General features: G+C 41.2%; 1 protein-coding gene across 3 annotated transcripts in view; it reads right to left on the bottom strand.

The window, feature by feature from the left end:
• Positions 1–17,634, bottom strand: part of LOC148869433 (uncharacterized) — a 238,983-nt gene extending 221,349 nt beyond the window's left edge. For 2 of the 3 annotated variants that reach the window (XR_016106808.1, XM_088968178.1), the window contains exons 1-3: positions 16,443–17,578; positions 14,862–15,342; positions 2,371–2,538 (exon numbers count right to left, since the gene is read on the bottom strand). Coding sequence is in view for 2 of the 3 variants with exons in the window: in XM_088968178.1 (XP_088824304.1) it covers positions 2,371–2,538; positions 14,862–15,342; positions 16,443–17,437 (1,644 nt within the window). In the remaining variant the exon portion in view is untranslated. Of the gene's footprint in view, positions 1–2,370; positions 2,539–14,861; positions 15,343–16,442 lie in introns of all 3 variants that reach the window. The other variant, XM_088968179.1, reaches the window with a different exon arrangement.
• Between the last annotated feature and the right edge of the window lie 2,736 nt (positions 17,635–20,370).

Here is a 20,370-nt window from a genome sequence, read left to right as displayed (position 1 = left end):
GTGGTATGGGCCATAGCCCTGTACTCTGCTTCCGCACTACTTCTTTCCACCACTGTTTGCTTCTTGCTCTTCCAAGTTACAAGATTGCCACCCAGGAAGGTACAATACCCTATGGTTGACCTCCTGTCTAATATAGAGCCAGCCCAATCAACATCTGTGTACCCTACTATCTCAAGAGGTCCTCCTTTTTTGTATAACAAACCACGACCTGGAGCACCCTTTAGGTACCTAACAATTCTCAGACCAGCTTCCTAGTGAGGAACCCGGGGATGTTGCATAAACTGACTCACCACACTCACAGCAAATAATATATCTGGTCGGCTAATGGTCAGGTAGTTCAACTTTCCCACCAACCTTCTGTATCTTCCAGGATCATCAAACTCTTCACCTGCATCCACACTCAACTTGGCATTGAGTTCCATAGGAGTCTTTGCTAGTCTAGCACCTAACTACCCTGTTTCTTCAAGTAGATCAAGAACATATTTTCTTTGACATAGGTTGATCCCCTGTTTTGACCTCACAACCTCTATTCCTAAGAAATACTTCAGCTTCTCCAGATCTTTCGTATTGAAGTGGGTATGTAAGAATTTCTTCAGCTTGTCAATTCCATTGTTGTCACTTCCAGTTATGACAATATCATCCACATACACGACTAGCAAGATTTTCCCATCCTTTGAGTTATAGCTGAACACAGAATGATCAACTTGACACTGTTTCTTCCCAAAGGCCTTCACCACTTCACTGAACCTGCCAAACCATGCATGTGGAAATTGTTTCAGTCCATAGATTGTCTTTTTGAGCCTACACACCTTACCAGCCTCCCCCTGAGCAACAAACCCTGGTGGTTGCTCCATATACACCTCTTCAACAAGATCACCATGTAGGAAGGCATTTTTTATGTCAAGTTGTACGAGAGGCCAATCATACATAGCAACTAATGAAATCAACACCCGAACTGAACCAATTTTAGCCACAGGAGAGAATGTCTCCATATAGTCCACACCATATAACTGAGAATAGCCCTTGGCCACTAACCTTGCCTTGAATCGTTCCACACTGCCATCAGGAAGATACTTCACTGTATAGACCCATTTACACCCAACAGTGTGCTTACCAGGAGGAAGAGTGGTTGAGTTCCCACGTGTGATTATGTTATAGAGCAGAGAGTTCTTCTTCCATGGCTTGCTGCCACCCTGGGGAGGTAAGGGCTTCCTGTACAGTCTTGGGAATGGGAACAGATGAGAGTAATGATATAAACTTGCAATGAGAAGTAGAAAGGTGAGTAGTGGAAACACAGTCTGAAATGGGATGAGAAGTACAAGTACGTTTACCTTTCCGCAGAGCAATAGGGAGATCAAGATCTGAGGGAGAAGGCGTAGTAGCAGGATCTGTCAACAGGTGCTGAAGTGGAGGAGGGGCCGAAGCACTTCTGCGGGTATACACTTGAGCAATTGGCGGCTTCTCAGTAGTAACAGGCATATGATGTGCATCTGCAGTAGGAATGGGAGCTACGGGAAGAGTGTCCACAACCGGTACAGGAAGAGGAACCACTGAGGGAGAAGAAGAGACCCCGGCATCTGAGAAAAATGGAACTGATTCAAAGAAGATGACATCAGAGCACACAAACGATTTATGAGATTTTGGGTTATAACACTTATACCCTTTCTAAGTCCTCGAGTAGCCAAGAAAGATACACTTTGTAGCTCGAGCATCTAGCTTGTCTACTCCAGGCCCCAAGTGTTGAACAAAACAAACACAACCAAAGACTCTTGGGGTGAGAGGAAATGGAGACAGAAACAACATAGAGAAAGGGGATTGACTTCAAAGGATTGACATGGGCATCCGTTTTATCAGAAAATAGGATGTAAGAACAACATCACTCCAAAAATGCTTTGGGACATTCATATTGATCATCAAGGACCAAGCAGTTTCAAGAAGATGTCTATTTTTCCGTTCATCTACACCGTTTTGTTGCGGGGTGTAGGCACAAGAAGTTTGATGAATTATCCCATGATGTTCTAGGTATTGCTGAAATGGTGAGGAGTTGTATTCTTTGGCATTATCGGAGCGAAGTATTTTCATATGAACACCAAATTGAGTGCATATTTCAGCATGAAATTTTTGAAAAATAGAGAACAATTCACTACGGTCTTTAATAAGATAGATCCATGTCACCCTTGAAAAGTCATCAACAAAGATTACAAAATACTTATACCCATTGTATGACACAACTTTAACTGGACCCCATACATCAGAATGAACTAAAGCAAAAGGACTTGAGACACGACTATCAATTCTTGGACTAAATGAGATTCGATGATGTTTTCCCAACTGACATGACTCACAATCTAATGATGAAAGATGACTTACGGAAGGAGCCAACAGCTTCAAAGCTTTGAGAAAGGGATGACCAAGTCTGCAGTGCCATTGAAGAGGAGTAAGAGATGACCGAAAAGCCACTGGGGGGCCACCACCATCAAGGTAATACGAACCACCGGCTTCATGCCCTCCACCAATCTTCCTCCCCGTCTTGAGATCCTGAAACACACAAGAAGAAGGATAGAAGGTTACAAAACAATTAAGGGACTTGGTTAATCTGCTAACAGACATAAGGTTAAAAGGGAACTTAGGGACATATAAAACAGATGCTAAAGACAAGGAGGAGAGATCAACATCACCAACACCGCAAATAGGAGATGTAGAACCATTAGCAAGTGTAACTGTTTGAGATTTGGAGCAGCGAGAAAGGGAAGAAAATACATCAAGAGTCCCAAACATATGGTTTGAGGCTCCGGAGTCAATGATCCAGGGTGAGGCTTGGAAGCTAAGCAAGCCATACCTGAATGGGCAAGTGTAGCGGTGTTCTACTGAGATGTTTGAAAGAACTGTTCATATACTACACGTGGTACACTCACCATTTCCTGCCTAGAAGTACAAGCAGATGTGGAGGGGGTTGGGTTAGTTTGCTGGCTTTCGGTAATTGTGCTACTACTCTTAGACATAGCATGGTGAGCCCAAGTGTTGGGTGGACCACGCAAATCATAGCAGAAATTAACTGTGTGCCCCTCTAAGCCACAATGTGTACACTTTCTCTTAGCACTACTCCTTCCTTTTCCACGGCCTCCCCCTGACCCTCGACCTCAAGTCCGGCCACTAGCCCGATTAAATGTGTCCACAACGGTTGCTTGGAGGTCCACTACTGCCACCACCACTTCTACTTCCACGACCACTCCCTTTAGTCACTACCAAACCAAATCTATCAGAGAAGGAAGAATGTTCTACCGGCTCAATGGATGTCCTCTTAAGACGGGCAAAAACTTCTTCAAGTGAGGGGAGAGCGGATCCCCCCAATATCTGTGCTCTGACAGGCTCATACTCAGCCTCCAAGCCCACAAGAAACCTAGTCACATCAAGTTGTTCATGTTGTTGTTGTTGGATCTAGACATTTGATGTTATTGAGCTCATTGCGGATGTTCCTCAATATTGCATAGTACTCTTCTAAGCTTTGACTCCCTTGCTTCAAATTGAAGTACTCTTGGTACAACTGATATACTCTAATTGTGTTGTCTTGTCTAGAGTACAACTTCTTAGCATGACCCCAGATTTCTTTGGTTGTATCTAGGAACATGAAGTTCACACTAATCTTTGGTTCCATGCTGTTCCAAAGCCACGTCATTATCTATGCATCTTCTTGTTCCCAGTCACTAAACCCAGGGGAATTAGAGGGAGGTTTCTCCTCTCTCACATGTTTCACTTTCCTCCTGGCCTTCTAGAACACCTCCACGGATTTTTCCCATGGTACATAATTCTCACCATTCAACTTGATGGATGTCATTTGAACACTTAGATAATTTGGAGAAGGCATGATGTCTGTTTTGTTGTCATTCCCATCTGCAAATGAAGCCATCTTAATTATTTCACCATCAAATATACACCACAACCTCACACACTTCACAAGACTTATCTCACTTATGATACCACCAACTCCAACTTCTTCAACTGCACATTACACACTACACAATAAGGCTGAAATCATTCAGTCAACACATCAAACACCATGACTGCACACTGTAGGACCATTTACCATCAACATGCCAAGGCTGAAATCACTCAGTCATTTCATCGAACACTTGTTCTTTATACTGCAGAACTGATTACCCACAAGGTCTAGGAGTTCACTTTTAAGCATTTAGAATCATAGATATGTCAGCCACCATGACACAACCACCACCACGCCACTGCTGTCGTGGACTTCAGCAGTCTATGACTCTTCTTTCAGCACGCATATGAGCAAGGAAAAAAAAAAACATGACTGATATGCGTATCAGTCTCACCAAGCTCCACAACAACTAACTTTTGAAGCACAAAATAACATTCACAGTCCATTATTTGAGCACACGGCAGCAGTGTTCATACCTGTCTACGTTCAATCCTCTTCGTACACTGAAAGAGGGTCTAGTGTACCACTTCAACGACCACCACAGCACCGGCCAGAGGCATTTTCACCTCCAGGCCCTCAAAATGACAACTCCTTTTTCAGCCCTTTATTGAATCTCCAATCAGGTCAGCTGAAGGATGAAAACTACTGTGAAGCTGGCGGCGAACCCAGGAAGAGGACAGCAGCAAGAAGAGAGAACACGAGACCTTATCGCTCTGATACCATGTGAATAAACCCTAGTAGATTCTAGGTCAAAGTAGAGAAGAAGAAAGAAGAAAGAAAAGAGAAAGAAGAAGAAGAAGTATTCGGCCAGACTTGAAGAGAGAATGTAAAATCACACCTCTCCTAGCCGATCCACTTGAATTTATTCAAAAAACTTAGAGTTACAAGAAAGACTAATTTGTCCCTCATAGAAGATGGGACACATAACTTAAACTCAGATACAATAGACCTTTATCTTTCAAGAAGATAAACCAGAATGACCAAAATACCCCTGACTCGAGCATTCTAACAGAGACAAAGTGGGAAATAAGATAGAGAACGGAGAACAACCATCAAGAATGAACAAGGGCATGCGATTAATGAGAAAACAAGCAGTTAGGATTGCATCCCTCCAGAAATGTTTAGGAACATTCATATGATGAAGAAGAGACCGAGCTGTTTCAAGTAGATGTCAGTTCATCCTCTCAGCCACCCCATTTTGTAGACTAGTAGCAAACTAGCAGTGGTACAGTTAGTGAGAACCAGCAGAATGATTAGACCCCTTCAACATCTACTGGTGCTTCTGGGAAGGAAATGGTGTGTCCCATGTGACGTATATGAGAAGTTTCTTTAGACATTCTCTCAGTAGAAACAACTACTCTTGCCCATTCAGGTATGGGTTGCTTGGCTTCCAAACCCTCACACTGGATCATTGACTCTGGAGCCTCGGATCATGTGTTTTCTTCATTTTCTCCATCTTCTACTTCCCAAACAGTTACCCTTGCTAATGGTTCTACCTCTCTCATTTGTGGTGTTGGTGATGTTGGTCTTACTTCCTTATCCTTATCCTCTGTTTTATATGTACCCAAGTTCCCTTTTAATCTTATGTTTGTTAGTAGGTTAACCAAGTCACTTAATTGTTCTATAAACTTTTATCCCTCTTCTTGTGTGTTTCAAGATCTCAAGACGGGGATGATGATTAGTGGAGGGCATGAGGCAGGTGGATTGTATTATCTTGATGGTGGTGGCCCGATAGTAGCTCTTCAGTCCTTTCTTATTCCTCTCTAGTGGCACTGCAGACTTCGGTTATCCATCACTCAAGGATCTGAAATTGTCGGTTCCGTCTTTAAGTTGTCTTCCACCCAACCGTGTTAGCTTGGGAAACACCATAGAGTCTATTTTAGTTCTAAAGTTGATAGTCGTGTTGAGTCCATTTTCTTTAGTCCATTCAGATGTTTGGGGTCCAAACAAAGTAGTGTCATACAATGGTTATAAGACTAGAAGTTCAAGACTGTTATCAGTCTTGAACCCTAATGAATCTCAGGATCGAAGATAAGCAGCAGAAAGAAAGAGGAGAGAAGAGAAAGAGGGAGAAGAAGTAGTAGAACACAAGGGTTGAAAGGAGGAGCAGAAGCTTCATGTTCTGCCACCGCCACTTTAATTAATGTTTATAGGTTATGCTCATTACATGGAAAGGACAGATCTGCCCTTAGTCTTTACATAACAAATAGAGTAAAACAAAGACTGAAATAAATAACAACTGAAACAACTAAATGACCAATAGCTAACCCTAGGCAGATTAGAATATCTTCTACCCTACGAACACAGTGGGACCGTAGCTATGGGGCCCACTTCAGTGTTCTCTACACTCCCCCTCAAGTTGGGAATAAATGTTTATCATTCCCAACTTGGATAGATTTGCCTCTAGCTTCTTCCACAATACAGCATCAGGGGCTTCTCATACTCAACGCCCAACTCCTCAAGTAGTGATCTCAGCCAAAGAATTTCAGCCACTCCATTAGCCATTGACCTATACTCAGCTTCAGCACTGGATCGAGAGACAACACTTTGTTTCTTACTCCGCCAAGAAACCAGGTTCGCTCCCACAAGAGCACAATATCCAGAGGTAGACCTTCTGTCATCAACACTCCCAGCCCAATCGGCATTTGTATAGACTTCCACCTTCATGTGGTCATTGTTCTTGAACAGTATACCTCTACCCGGGCATCTCTTCAAATATGCTAGTATTCTTTCTACTGCTAGAAGGTGTGTGGTTCTAGGAGAATGCATGTACTGACTGATAACACTAACGGCATAACTGATGTCTAGTCGGGTAAGGCATAGATATAGGAGCTTTCCCACTAACCGCTGGAACATAACTTTGTCTTCAAGCAGCTCCCCACTCTCTGCATTAATCCTGTGGTTCTGTTCAATAGGTGTATCTGCAGGTTTGACATCTAGCTTTCCAGTTTCAGCCAAGAGATCTAACACATATTTCCTCTGAGAGACAAAGATCCCCTGCTTAGATCTAGCAACCTCAATACCCAAAAAATACCGTAGTGTACCCAGATCTTTCACCTCAAACTCTTGATGAAGAAGCTGTTTGAGGGACTCAATCTCATGGTTGTCGTTTCCAGTGACCACAATATCATCAACATAAACTGCAAGTAGTGTCAGTGACGACTCCACCCTCTTGATGAATAATGTATGATCTGACTGGGCCTGTACATAACCGAACTTCCCAAGGGCTAGTCTAAATCTGTCGAACCAAGCTCTAGGTGACTGCTTCAAACCATACAAAGCCTTATTGAGCCGACAAACTTTCTTACCTGCCTCTGTATCATAGAATCCAGGAGGCAACTGCATGTAGACCTCTTCCTGCAAGTCCCCGTTCAGGAAAGCATTCTTAACATCCATTTGGTACAAAGGCCAAGTGTAGCTTGCTGCAAGAGATAATAGAACCCGAATGGTGGTCATCTTGGCTACCGGGGCAAATGTCTCCAAGTAATCTATACCATAAGTTTGAGTGAACCCCTTTGCAACTAGCCGAGCTTTGTACCTCTCAATGGAACCATCTGCATTATGCTTCACAGTAAATACCCACCTGCATCCAACTGGTTTCTTTCCTTTGGGCAAGTCAACTAGCTCCCAGGTATTATTTTTCAACAGGGCATCCATTTCAACTTGCATTGCACCTATCCACTCCGGGACTGATAGGGCTTCTTGCACTGTTCTCGGAATAGGGACATCAGCAACAGAGGTGAGATAGGACCTGTAGGAAGGAGATAGGCGATCATAGGCCAAAAACTGGGAGATGCAGTGGGCTGTAGATGTGGTGCAATGCCGTTTTCCTTTACGGAGGGCAATGGGAAGGTCAAGGTCATCTGCAGAGGGTGAGGTAGCAACAATGGAAGGAGTCTCTGTGGGCCCTGGGACTGTAATATCTGGACTTGGAGCCGCAAAAGAGATTGTAGCTGGCTGGGACTGCTGATGACCAGGATCAATCTGCCTGCATCGCCTATGATAGACTCTCAACTCCCAATCCCTTTGACCACCCTCGCTACTACAGCCCTCATCATCAACTGGAATAGGTAAGGGAACAGCCCCAAAGGTATTAACCCTGTCCTCGCTGCACTCCTCCCCCTGAAGAAAAAGACCCAAATCTCCACGCTCACTACTCTCCCCCTGAGGAGAGACCCGAGAATAGTAGGGTGTCTCCTCAAAGAAAGTGACATTCATGGATACGAACTTCTTCCCTGAGACAGGATCATAACAACAATAACCCTTTTGAGTTTGTGCATAACCAAGAAAGATGCATTTGGAGGCTTTGGGTTGAAACTTGGAGTGATTGGGACCAAGAAGCTGAACAAAACAGGTACAACCAAATGTCTTGAGGGGAATAGTGAACAACTCCTCATTGGGGTATAGAAGGGAAAAAGGAGGTTTCATATCAAGAACCTGAGAAGGAATCCGATTAATAAGATATACCGCCGTAAGGATAGCATCACCCCAGAAGTGAATAGGAACATTGGAGGTAAACATAATACTTCTAGCCGCCTCCAAGATGTGCCTATTCTTCCTCTCTGCAACCCCATTCTGCTGAGGTGTATGAGGACACGTGCTCTGGTGGATAACCCCATGATTAAGGAGATACGATGCCAATGGCTTAGCAAAGTATTCCTTTGCATTATCAGATCTAAGTACTTTTATCCTGGCATCAAATTGTGTTAGGATCATTTGGTGGAAGTTTTGGGTCAGGACAGGCACCTCATCTCGTGATCGCATAAGATAAACCCATGAAAAACGGGTGTGGTCATCAACAAATAGTAAAAAATACCTGTACCACCCCATAGAAGGAATGTGATATGGTCCCCAAACATCAGTATGCACAATATCAAAAGAACTATTACTCCTTTTATTACTCAATGAATAAGAGTTTCTACAATGTTTAGCCAACTCACAACTTTCACACTTCAACTGAGATAACTCAACAGACTCAAACAAAGTAGGAAACAGAGTCTTCAAGGACCGAAAAGATAAATGACCCAATCGGTTATGCCACAACATAACCGGACTCACAACTTGAGAAACCAGTAACTTCTTATCCACTGACTCTTCCCGACGAGAACTCTCCCCGAGCAAATAGATCCCATTCGTCTCACAGCCAGTCCCAATCACCTTCTTCGTCTCCATGTCCTGAAAAACACATCGGTCAGGAAAGAAAGTTATTGAGCAGTTCAAATGTTTGGTAATGCTACTGATGGAAAGGAGGTTAGTATCCAGTTTAGGAACATGCAAGACAGAGGACAAGGATATAGTATCTGACAGCTTGATGTCACCCTTGCCAGAAATAGGGACAAGAGAGCCATCAGCTATAGATACTTTATCCCTACCAGAAGATAAGTGATAAGTAGTAAACAGAAAGGGCAAGCTGGTCATATGATCAGATGCACCTGAATCTATTACCCAACAAGGTTCAGTAGTACCTGGAGCGGAGGCATGGTAGGCTGAGGCTCGAGTACCTGAGTGTGCAAAGGCCGATGTAGCTGGAGCTGATGATGACTGCGGTAACTGAGCTGAACTGCCAACTTCCTTCTCCAATTGTATTAGAGCTGCCCGAATTGCAGCTAAGGTATCTAATGGTGTGCCTCTCGTGCCAGATGAGGATGTTGAATCAGTAGTCGTAGCCACATGAGCATTACTCCTTTTATTTCTCAACTTTGCCGGGACCAAATGTGGATGCAGCTTCCAACATGTTTCTTTTGTGTGTTTAGGTTTCTTGCAATGCTCACACACCACATCCCTTTTATCTTCCTTCTTTCTGTCCCTCTCTGAATCACCCTCTGTTTTGGGTTTGACAGCTACCAAGGCAGGTGTAAGCGGCTGAGGTTGCATCATGACTTTCCTCCTGGTCTCTTCACTGTGCACTAAGGAGTATGCCTGAGAGAGGGTCACACTATCTCTGGTCAAGATCTGTTGCCTCACAATATCATATTCTGAATTCAGTCCTACCAGAAACTCAAACACTCTGTTTGTCTCAATGTGCTTTCTATGTATCTGAGCATCTTTGGGACTCTCCCATTGAAGAGTCTCTAAGTGATCAATCTCATGCCACAGGGACTGCAAGTTAGAGAAATAGACCGACACCGGTTTCTCTCCTTGTTTAAGGGCATTCACCTCACATTTCAACTCATATGCTCTGGCAACATTAAGGGGTTGGGAGTAAGTCTCTTTCATCACATTCCATATCTCCTTGGCTGTCTTTGCCCATAAGTAATTTCGGCTGATATGGGGCTGCATTGAATTACAGAGCCATGTCATAACCAAGTAGTTTTCTTGGACCCACTTGGTATACGTAGGGTCTCCTTTGGAAGGTTCTGCTACATCTCCCAAGAGATACCCTACTTTGCCCCTTCCCCCAATAGCCATCATGGCTGATTGGGCCCATTCCAAGTAGTTTGATCCATCAAACTTTACGGTTGTAATCTGAAAACCTGTCTCAGAACCACCACCATAACTGCTGTTCCCAAAACTGCCTTCTGCCTGATTCTTAAGCTCCATTTCAGTCAAGAACCAGAAGTATCAAAGATTATGGTTACTACAGTCAAAACCAGCACTAGAAATCCCAACAACAGTCACAAAATCAGTAGAGAACCAATCTGTACTCACGATAGATGTGCATGAAATATATATAAGACTGATCTGAAATCAATAACCACACACAACAGCAACAGTCCGAACTGTTTTCACCCCTTCAAAAGTGTTTGAAACCCCAAAAAAAGACTGAAACACAGTTTGAAGGGCAATCTGATATGAGTAGAATGCAGTTCGCTGCCTACCAAGGTTACCCGAACCCTAGCCTTCTCTGATTCTTCCTGATCACCAACTTGCTACAACTGTGATACTTCTTCAAACAGCTGCTAATCCTCTGGAGATCTCCAAGAACCAGTCAACGAACTCTGCTTTCTCAGTCTTCCAGCCTTAGATGGTTCTCATGTGGTCGGCTGGACTAGGCTCACATGAGAGAACTTAGCTCTGATACCAACTAGAAGTTCAGGACTGTTATCAGTCTTGAACCCTAATGAATCTCAGGATCGAAGATAAGCAGCAGAAAGAAAGAGGAGAGAAGAGGAAGAGGGAGAAGAAGTAGTAGAACACAAGGGTTGAAAGGAGGAGCAGAAGCTTCATGTTCTGCCGCCGCCACTTTAATTAATATTTATAGGTTATGCTCATTACATGGAAAGGACAGATCTGCCCTTAGTCTTTACATAACAAATAGAGTAAAACAAAGACTGAAATAAATAACAACTGAAACAACTAAATGACCAATAGCTAACCCTAGGCAGACTAGAATATCTTCTACCCTACGAACACAGTGGGACCGTAGCTGTGGGGCCCACTTCAGTGTTCTCTACAATAAGTATTTGGTAATTTTTGTTGATGACTTTTCAATGATGATATGGCTCTATATTATGAAAGATCTAAGTGAATTGTTCTCTATTTTTTCAAAAATTTTATGCTGAAATATGTACCCAATTCAAAGTTCATATTAAAATTCTTCGCTCAAATAATGCAAAAGAGTACACCTCAACACCATTTCAGCAATGCTTAGAAAACCATGGGGTAATTCATCAAACTGCTTGTTCTTATACCCCACAACAGAATGGCGTGGATGAACGGAAAAACCGACACTTACTTGAAACTGTTTGGTCCATTATGCTTGATATGAATGTCCCAAAGTGTTTTTGGAGTGATGTTGTCCTGACATCATGTTTTCTCATCAATCGGATGCCCATGTCCATCCTTGGAAGTTAATCCCCTTTCTCAGTCTTGTTCCCTACTCTTTCTCTATTCCCTCTTACCCCTAGAGTCTTTGGTTGTGTTTGTTTTGTTAAGAATTTAGGGCCTGAATTAGACAAGTTAGATGCACGTGCTACCAAATGCATTTTCCTTGGATACTCCAGAACCCAAAAAAGGGTGTAAGTGTTATAACCCTAGCTCTTATCGGTCATTTGTGTGCTCTAATGTCACTTTCTTTGAGTCGGTTCCATTCTTCTCGAATACTGATGTCCCTCCTCAAATGGTTCCGCTTCCAGTTCTAGTTAAGGATCCCCTTCCTATGGTTCCAGTTCTATCTCCATTGCCGCCTTCCCCAGTGTAGGTTAATACCGAGAGGCCACCAATCACACAAGTGTATACTCACTGAAGAGCACCAGCCCCTCCTCTAGTTCAACCCTCATCGACAGATCCTATGGTTGCACCTCCTCCTTCTGACCTTGATCTTCCTATTGCATTGCGGAAAGGTAAACGTAGTTGTACATCTCATCCTATTTCTCATTAAATTTTTGTTGCTCACCTTTCCGCTTCTCATTGCCATTTTATATCTTTGCTATCCTCTATTTCCACTCTTAAGACTGTCCAAGAAGCCCTTACTTTGCTAGGGTAGCAACAAGCAATGGAAGAGGAATTGTCTGCTCTGAAACACAATCACACGTGGGAACTTACCATTCTCCCTCCCGGTAAGCATGTTGTTGAATGTAAGTGGGTCTACACAGTTAAGTACCTTACATATGGTAGTGTGGAACGATTAAAGGCCAGGTTAGTGGCCAAAGGCTATTCTCAATTATATGGTATTGACTATACAGAGACATTCTCTTTTAGTTCGGGTGTTAATTTCATTAGAAGCAATGTATGATTGGCCTCTCTTTTAGCTTGACATCAAAAATGCCTTCTTACATGGTGATCTAGTTAAGGAAGTATATATGGAGCAACCACTAGGGTTTGTTGCTCATGGGGAGGATGGTAAAGTTTGCAAACTTAAGAAGGCGATCTATGGACTAAAACAATCTCCACATGTGTGGTTTGGTATATTCAATGAAGTAGTGAAGAACTTTGGCATAAAAGAACTTTGGCATAAAACAGTGTCAAGTAGACCCATTCTGTGTTCAGCCGTGACTCAAAAGATGGGAAAACCTTGTTAGTGGTGTATGTGGATGATATTGTCATAACTGGTAGTGACAGCAATGGGATTGACAAGTTGAAAAACTTTTTACAAGATCACTTCCACACAAAGGATCTGAGTAAGCTAAAATACTTCCTTGGGATAGAAGTTGCAAGGTCAAGGCATGTAATTAACTTGTACTAAAGGAAATATGTCCTTGATTTACTTGAAGAAACAAGGTTGTTGGGTGCCAAACCAGCTGAAATACCCATGGAACTGAATGTTAAGTTGAGTATTGATGCAGGTGAAGAGTTTGATGATCCTGGAAGGTACATGAGGTTGGTGGGAACATTGAACTACTTGACTATTTCTCGCCCAGATATATCATTTCCTGTAAGCATGGTGAGTCATTTTATGAAGCATCCTCAGGTCCCACATTGGGAAGCAGTGCAAGACTAAGAATAGTCAAGTACCTGAAGGGTGCTCCAAGTCATGGTATGTTATACAAAAGTGGAGGAACTCTTGAGATAGAAGGGTATACAGATGCTGATTGGGCCGGATCTATGTCTGATTGGAGGTCTACTACAGGGTATTGTACCTTAATGTTATACAAAAGTGGAGAAACTCTTGAGATAGAAGGGTAATGTACCTTCCTTGGTGGAAATTTGGTAACTTGGAAGAGCAAGAAACAAATAGTGGTGGCAAGGAGCAGCGCAGAAGTTAAATACAGGGCTATGTCTCATACTACATGTGAACTAGTGTGGTTGAAAAATCTTTTGCAGGAAATGGGGTTCTTAATTGACAGGCCCATGAGGTTGTACTGTGATAATCAAGTTGTTGTACTCATTTCTTCTAATCCAGTCTTCCATGAGAGAATAAAGCATATTGAATTTGACCGCCACCTTGTACGAGAAAAGGTGATTGATGGAGTGATAAATACAGCTCATGTGAGTTCAGGAAGCTAGTGGACAGATCTGTTTACGAAGGGACTGAGTCAGGGAAGAGCGGATTACGTATGTGACAAGGTAGGGCTATATGATATATATTCTCCAGCTTGAGGGGGAGTGTTAGAGTCGACAGTACAAGGGTAGTTAAGTCTTTTGTCTATCTAATTAAGGTTGAATAGTCTATTTTGTCTGAGTTTAAGTTGTGTGTCCCATGCTTAATGAGGGACAACATTGTCTTTTGTAATCCAACACATAGAGTATAAATACAAGTCGGCTGAGAGAAGTAACTTTTCTTCTCCTTGATCGGACCCTTTCTTCTTCTTCTTCTTGACCAGACCTAGAACTGAACTAGGGGTAATCGATCTATTCACAATTCTTCCTACGTTCTGAAATCACTATTAAAACTACTGTAACCCTACCCCTTGTGGGCACTCCACATCAACTTAATAAAAGGTTATTTGTTCTCTCATTTCCACTTGTAGTGAAAATTTGAAAGTTCTTGTTGAAACTTTGTTTGCTTTCCTAAGAAGTAGAAACCTACTTTTGCAGTATTGAGACTCTTCATCTCCTTCCTTTGTGAAATTTTAATTCAAGTTTTGTGATTGTAAAGAGAACACCCATTATACCTTTGTTTTTACTTATATCTGTCTAGTCTCCCTCCCCCAAGTCAATGTTTTTGAAATCACAACTAAAGTTTCTGCAATTGTAGTACAGAAGTACAAAATGCAGCCATTCCCTTTTGTAGGAATTTTACATGAGAAATTTTCCATGATTCCTGTATTCATCCAAAAATTAAAAACCTTTCCATGCTTCCCCTCCACAAGGGACAAGAAACAATGGAAGTGAATAACAATGTCAAGAAATAGTTAAGTTCCAATTATCATATTCAAGTTGTTGAAAGGAAGAACAAGAAACCATCAATTACTAGCCTCCACATTATTCATGTTATATATACTAGATATTATTTTCTAGTCCCTCAATCCCTCCTAAATACCAGAAAAGATAAAGTCATGCGAAGCATATATAATATTCATCTAAAAGAGTGCTTACCAACCTTAAAAGATAAGTCTCCAATGGTATGCGCTGATTTTGATGTTCGACTAGAACTTCTCTTTATAGGCCCTGATTCCTTAACTGCCTCAAATAAAGGCCCATGAGTGGAAACATCTATTGTTTTATTATGTTTCTCTTGGGCTGTCACTTCACTGGAATTAGACACCCATGCCTTTCTAATAGCCTCCAAAGAATCTCTAGCCCCTTCAGCAGTGAGGTGCCAGTTCCATATTTTCCCATCATCAGTAATGGAGATTATATGTGCCTTAGGAACAAGATCAGACTTGCTATAACAATCTAATGGGGTATCATAATCCTCAGCAGGTGAATCATGAGATGAATTAGGACAAATCTTGACAATGTTTTGGAGCATTGCCTCTGATTGACAGAGGATGACAGAAAGAAGAGCAGGAGAAGGAACAGATGTGCCAATTGAGGGCATTATTTCTTCCATCACACACATCCTGCTAGCTTGTTCTCCCCTGCAATAAGAAGCAAGTAAGTATAGCCTAAGTCCAGGGTAAAAACAGTAAAAAGAAGGTAGTGTCTCAAGAGGCTTTTTGGTAAGAAAAAAATATGCACAGAAAAAAGAAATTGAGTATACAATCTCCAAATGATGAGAAATCCCATCTTTCATTTGGCAAAGATAATAGGTATTCTAAGAATTGAATACCAAAACAGTTTCCTAGAATAAGATTCTAATGTTGCATGTAGTCATACTTCAGGTTTAAAAGAACAAAATACTTTAACCAAATCCCAACTAAAGAAGTAGTATTCTCTAAGGCAAGAGATAAAGCCCCTGGATGTGATGGATTCTCAATGATGTCTTCCACGAGTGTTGAGATATCAAAAAAATGATCTGTTCAAGGCCATTAACGAATTCCATGAGAGAGGAAACTTATCAAAAAAAGTTTATGAGATGAGAGAGGAGTTATTCATTATGCTTTCAAAAAAAAAAAAAAAAAACTGAGGTTCTCCACCCTATGGATTTTAGACCTATTAGTTTTCTTGTAACCTTTAAAAAGTCATTTTGAAGGTCCTCTCACTTTGGATAAAAGAAGAATCACCACAATGATATCTAAAAATCAAGGATATTTCATCCAAGGAAGACAAATCGTAGATCAAATTTTGATAGCCAATGGATGTGTAGAGGATATCAAAAGGAGGGGGAACCGGGATGGGTATGTAAATTTTTCTTGTTTTTTTAAGGGGTGGGCATGTAAGTTGATGATTTTGTTGATTGGTCTTTGATAGAATTGGTAATGGAGAATAGTGGCTTTAGGGTGAAATGGATAAAGGGATGTTTTGCAAACATGTCATTACTCTATATTGGTGAATGGATCAGTCAAAGGCTACTTCTCTACTAACAAAGAAACAACTGCATTCCAACTTTTTATCTATGGTTTCATGCATTTGTAAATGGAATTAAAGCACGTCAGAACAATAGAGGATAGATAGTTCAAATTGTAAAATGTAGATAACCACTTTATGGTTTCTTAGACACAAGAATGTATTGATATTGACTTGAATTCTGAAACAAGAAAGAAACAAGAACAAAGAAGATCCAAGTGTGGGCACATACTCCTTCCGCCTCCAGATGCTTATTTTGCCATCAAGGTGAGCACAGTAAAGCCAGTCGTTATCGGGATCAGGCAGAACATCCAGAAACTTGCCACATTTGCGGGGTAGTGAAGCAGAAGCTAGTGAGGTCTCGTATTGTAAATCAAACACTACCAACTCCTTGGGGAAAGTAACAAATAGAATGTACCTCCACTGTGGTGAAAATGAGAACCTCACGATAAATAGAGGAAACACCGCGAGCGCGGGAGAAGTCGCCGGATTATTACCCCCTTCTTTTTCAACCTTGTGCAACTCTCTGAAGTCACTGAAAGTCGGGACATGAAGCTCCTTAATCACAACGTCGTTCTCCTCCTCTCCATGGACAATAACTGAGAGCAGAAACCCTTTCAGCCCCAATGCACAGAAATGCCTGAAATCAAATGGATCGCGACGAATGCAGGAAAAGTATTCAGGGGAGGCGTCGTATCTCCATATGCATCTGCCATTGGAAGTATTCCAGAGAGAAAGAAGAGAGGGGCCGCTTATGGAGGCAAGAATCAACGAATCGGCTTTGGCACGGATCCAACAGAGATCCTGAATCCCAGGTTTCGATTTATCGGAAAAGGCCAGCGAGGGAGGAGAATCGAATTCCAACCAGAGAATGACCTGTCGGAGTCGGAAGTCCCAGAGAGCGATACGGCCCTGGCGGTCGCCAACGGCGATGAGGAGGTGAGAATTGGAAGGTTCATGGGTGAGAAGGTCGCGGCGGATGGGTTGCGGGGTCCAGCAGACTGCCGTGACGAATGGGGCGAGGCCGATTGGGGAGGTTGAGGGGGCGGGCATGGGGAGTACAGAGATGAGCTGCATGGTTCGCGAATCGACGACGACGACGCTGCTCCCAGCACCGTAAGCTAGGAGGCCGTTGGTGCTGCAGTGGGCAGATCCGCCATTGTTCCGGCTAGGTGGGCCCGGAAGCATGCAGTCCCATGTGTCGTGTGGAGACCGGGAGACGGGCATTGTCGCCGGTGCAGGAGGGACCGAGAACTGAAGAGAGCCAGAGGAATTGGCTGTGTGTGTCGCTACTGCGAGCCAACCGTACCGTTATTTACCCGCCATTTCGTGGATTGATCGTTACGTTCTTCTGCAACTTTCTTTCATTTTATCTGGACTCTGGAGGTGGTCAGAGACAGAGAGGCTGGGAGGGGTATTGCAGTGGATGTGATTACGGGTATAGGCGTATAGCAATCGCAATCCAGACGGTTGACAGTTCAAAATTCAGTTTTGTCTGGTCAACTGGATCTGATTCAACGAACGTTTTAGATCAGAGGCTGGTCGTGTTTGGCTTGGCATCGATGCATTTCGTTTTCGTCTTGTTCGAAGTAACTGACCTGTGGCATGGCCACATAAATAATCACGTACGGTTGCTGAATGCTGAATGCTGATGCCCGTTCACTTCACGCATTAATTCATGCATGGGTATAAGGGTAATGGGTTTCTTTGCACGTTATGAGTATAACAGACATCATTTCCACGTTTCCAATGTGGGGCTGGGGGCAACGTCACGTGGTACATTCAAAGATCCCTTAAAATAATAAATCATTTCTCTGAGCTGGTTTTGTATTGACTGTAATAATTTAAATATTTAATAAAAAATTATAAAACAACATTATGTCAAACACCATCTAGAGGGAGCTATATATATATATATAACACGCTGGATAATTACCCCTATATTAAGTATGGACCCACTATTCTGATCTACTTTGTTTCACCTATTATTAGTTTACGTTAATTGTTAATTTGATTCATTAATTAATTAATAAATATATAGGTTTCTAAAAATTGAATTGGAGGTTTGGTTTAGATAAAAATTGAATTAGATAAATTCAACCGGATCAAACCATTTTTATTACGATTTGGTCTGACTTGGTTTAGTCTAAGAAATGAGATGTACATTTTATTTGAGATTCACTATTTATCTTGAATATTTATTATGAGTTTCTTAAAAATTATTTCTCGTAGGGTCGTATTTCAATTTTTCCTTGACATATATAGCACAGTATTTTTTTAGTAACATTATTTACTTCTCTCAAAGGTAGTGAAAATCGATAACGGGGCTTCAAATCGCACCTTACCTAAGAATACCTAGATTACGTGCCAAGTGAGCCACCATTCAGTTGGCATCAAGTTTTTGTTTTTTTTTTTAATAACTTGTTTAATCTAAAAGAATGATATCCACACCATTTAAAATATTCATAATGAAATTAAAAAGATTAATATGTACCACACATCAAGTGGGTAATTTTTTATAGGCACCCACGTGTCTAAAATTCTTACGGAATTAGCTATTCTTACTTTTTCTAAGAGTAGATGGACACCAACTCTAAGGATTAAGCAATATGTTTGATATTAGAAAAAACCGGCCTGGAGACCGAATCATTTTTGTCTTTGGTTCGTGAGTCACTGGTTTGACCGTTCGGGTATATATATATATATAGTGTATAAATAAATATATTTTAACAATAAATAATGTATAAATATGTTTTAAATATGTTATATGTATGACTTTATATTTAATAGATGCTTTTTAATTCAGTTTTAAATTTTTTTGTTTATAAAATATTAAAAATTGCAATTTGAGGTAAAAAAAAAAAAGTTTTTTTTGTGAAAATAGCGAGGCAAAGGGCTTACGACCCTTGGGATGCATATATCTCAAAAAGTTACAAAAAAAAAAAAACCCAACTAGACATCGGAGTTCAAAGTTATGGCCTCTGAAAGTTTTGTATGCATCGAGTATGCAACCCGCGACCCGATCACCAGATCAAATGTGTCAACTGTTGAACCGGTCGGGTCGAATAGTTTTAGACCAAGTCAACTATTTTGACCATCTAACGGGTCTTGATTGAACCGGACCTGAAATCCTAGCCAAATGATAGTTTGAACGATTCGACCGACTTGGTCAAGGACGGGTTGAAAACATTGGAAAAAACTAATACTCTTTGTATACTATTTGTTGAGAAGATAAGATGCCATTTGGTTGAAGCTGAAACTCTCTAGTTTAATGGATTTCCTTTAAGGAATAAAAAAAAAAAGGATATATGGCACTTGCTACACACATATATACATATGTGCATTTATATTGAAAAAAAAAATTATACTTTTTGGAAAGTTGAAAAGTAGATTAAGATGATTAAGTCACATGCATAAAATACCATGATGACACTTGGAAAAAATGCTCTCTTACAAGTTGAAGAGGTTAGAAGAACAGAGTTCACATCTGTGCCCCAAAAGGGGCACCCCACAACGTCTCACAACATATCCCCGCCATGCATTGGGAACACTGTGGGGCGCAGATCTGAACTCAGAAGAATTGGGGGCAAATGGAGAAAGACTTGGTATAAGTAATAATAAATTATTTAAATTTCTATAATTTAATAATAGATATGGTACTAAATGACTAAACAAAATAGAATATTGGCAAAATAGGATTTATATAGTCAACCCCATATAGTTGGGAAAAAAATTGGATGATGATGAATAAAGGTTTTTTTTTGGCAAAATACTTTTTGTTTGAATGTTATAGAAAATAGTTCCATTCCAAGCAGGATAGACAATTGGAGAATGCTGTTTTGTTAAAACAAGCATGACATAACCAAATCTAGCCATGAGATGTAACAATCATTCATACGTGTTTTTTGTTCAACCATAAAGGAAAAATCTATAGTGCATTCACTATATTGTGTTTATAAAATATGTGACTGATTGAATGTAATGGTAAATACACTTTATGAAATGTAAATCAATAAAAGGTAAACAGACTTTATATGAATGGTTGAAATCTAAATAACATGCAACCAATATCAGTGAAAAGCATATGATTGGTTATGATCTGATTAACATATAACCAATATCAATGAAAGCATGGTAGCTGAACTGTAAAATATAAACAT

Source organism: Nelumbo lutea, chromosome 2, assembly GCF_056320005.1.
Source record: "Nelumbo lutea isolate HS-2025 chromosome 2, American lotus-T2T, whole genome shotgun sequence".
NCBI lineage: Eukaryota > Viridiplantae > Streptophyta > Magnoliopsida > Proteales > Nelumbonaceae > Nelumbo > Nelumbo lutea.
The sequence above is the reverse complement of the archived record's forward strand: the minus strand, read 5'-3'. Positions and strand labels throughout refer to the sequence as shown.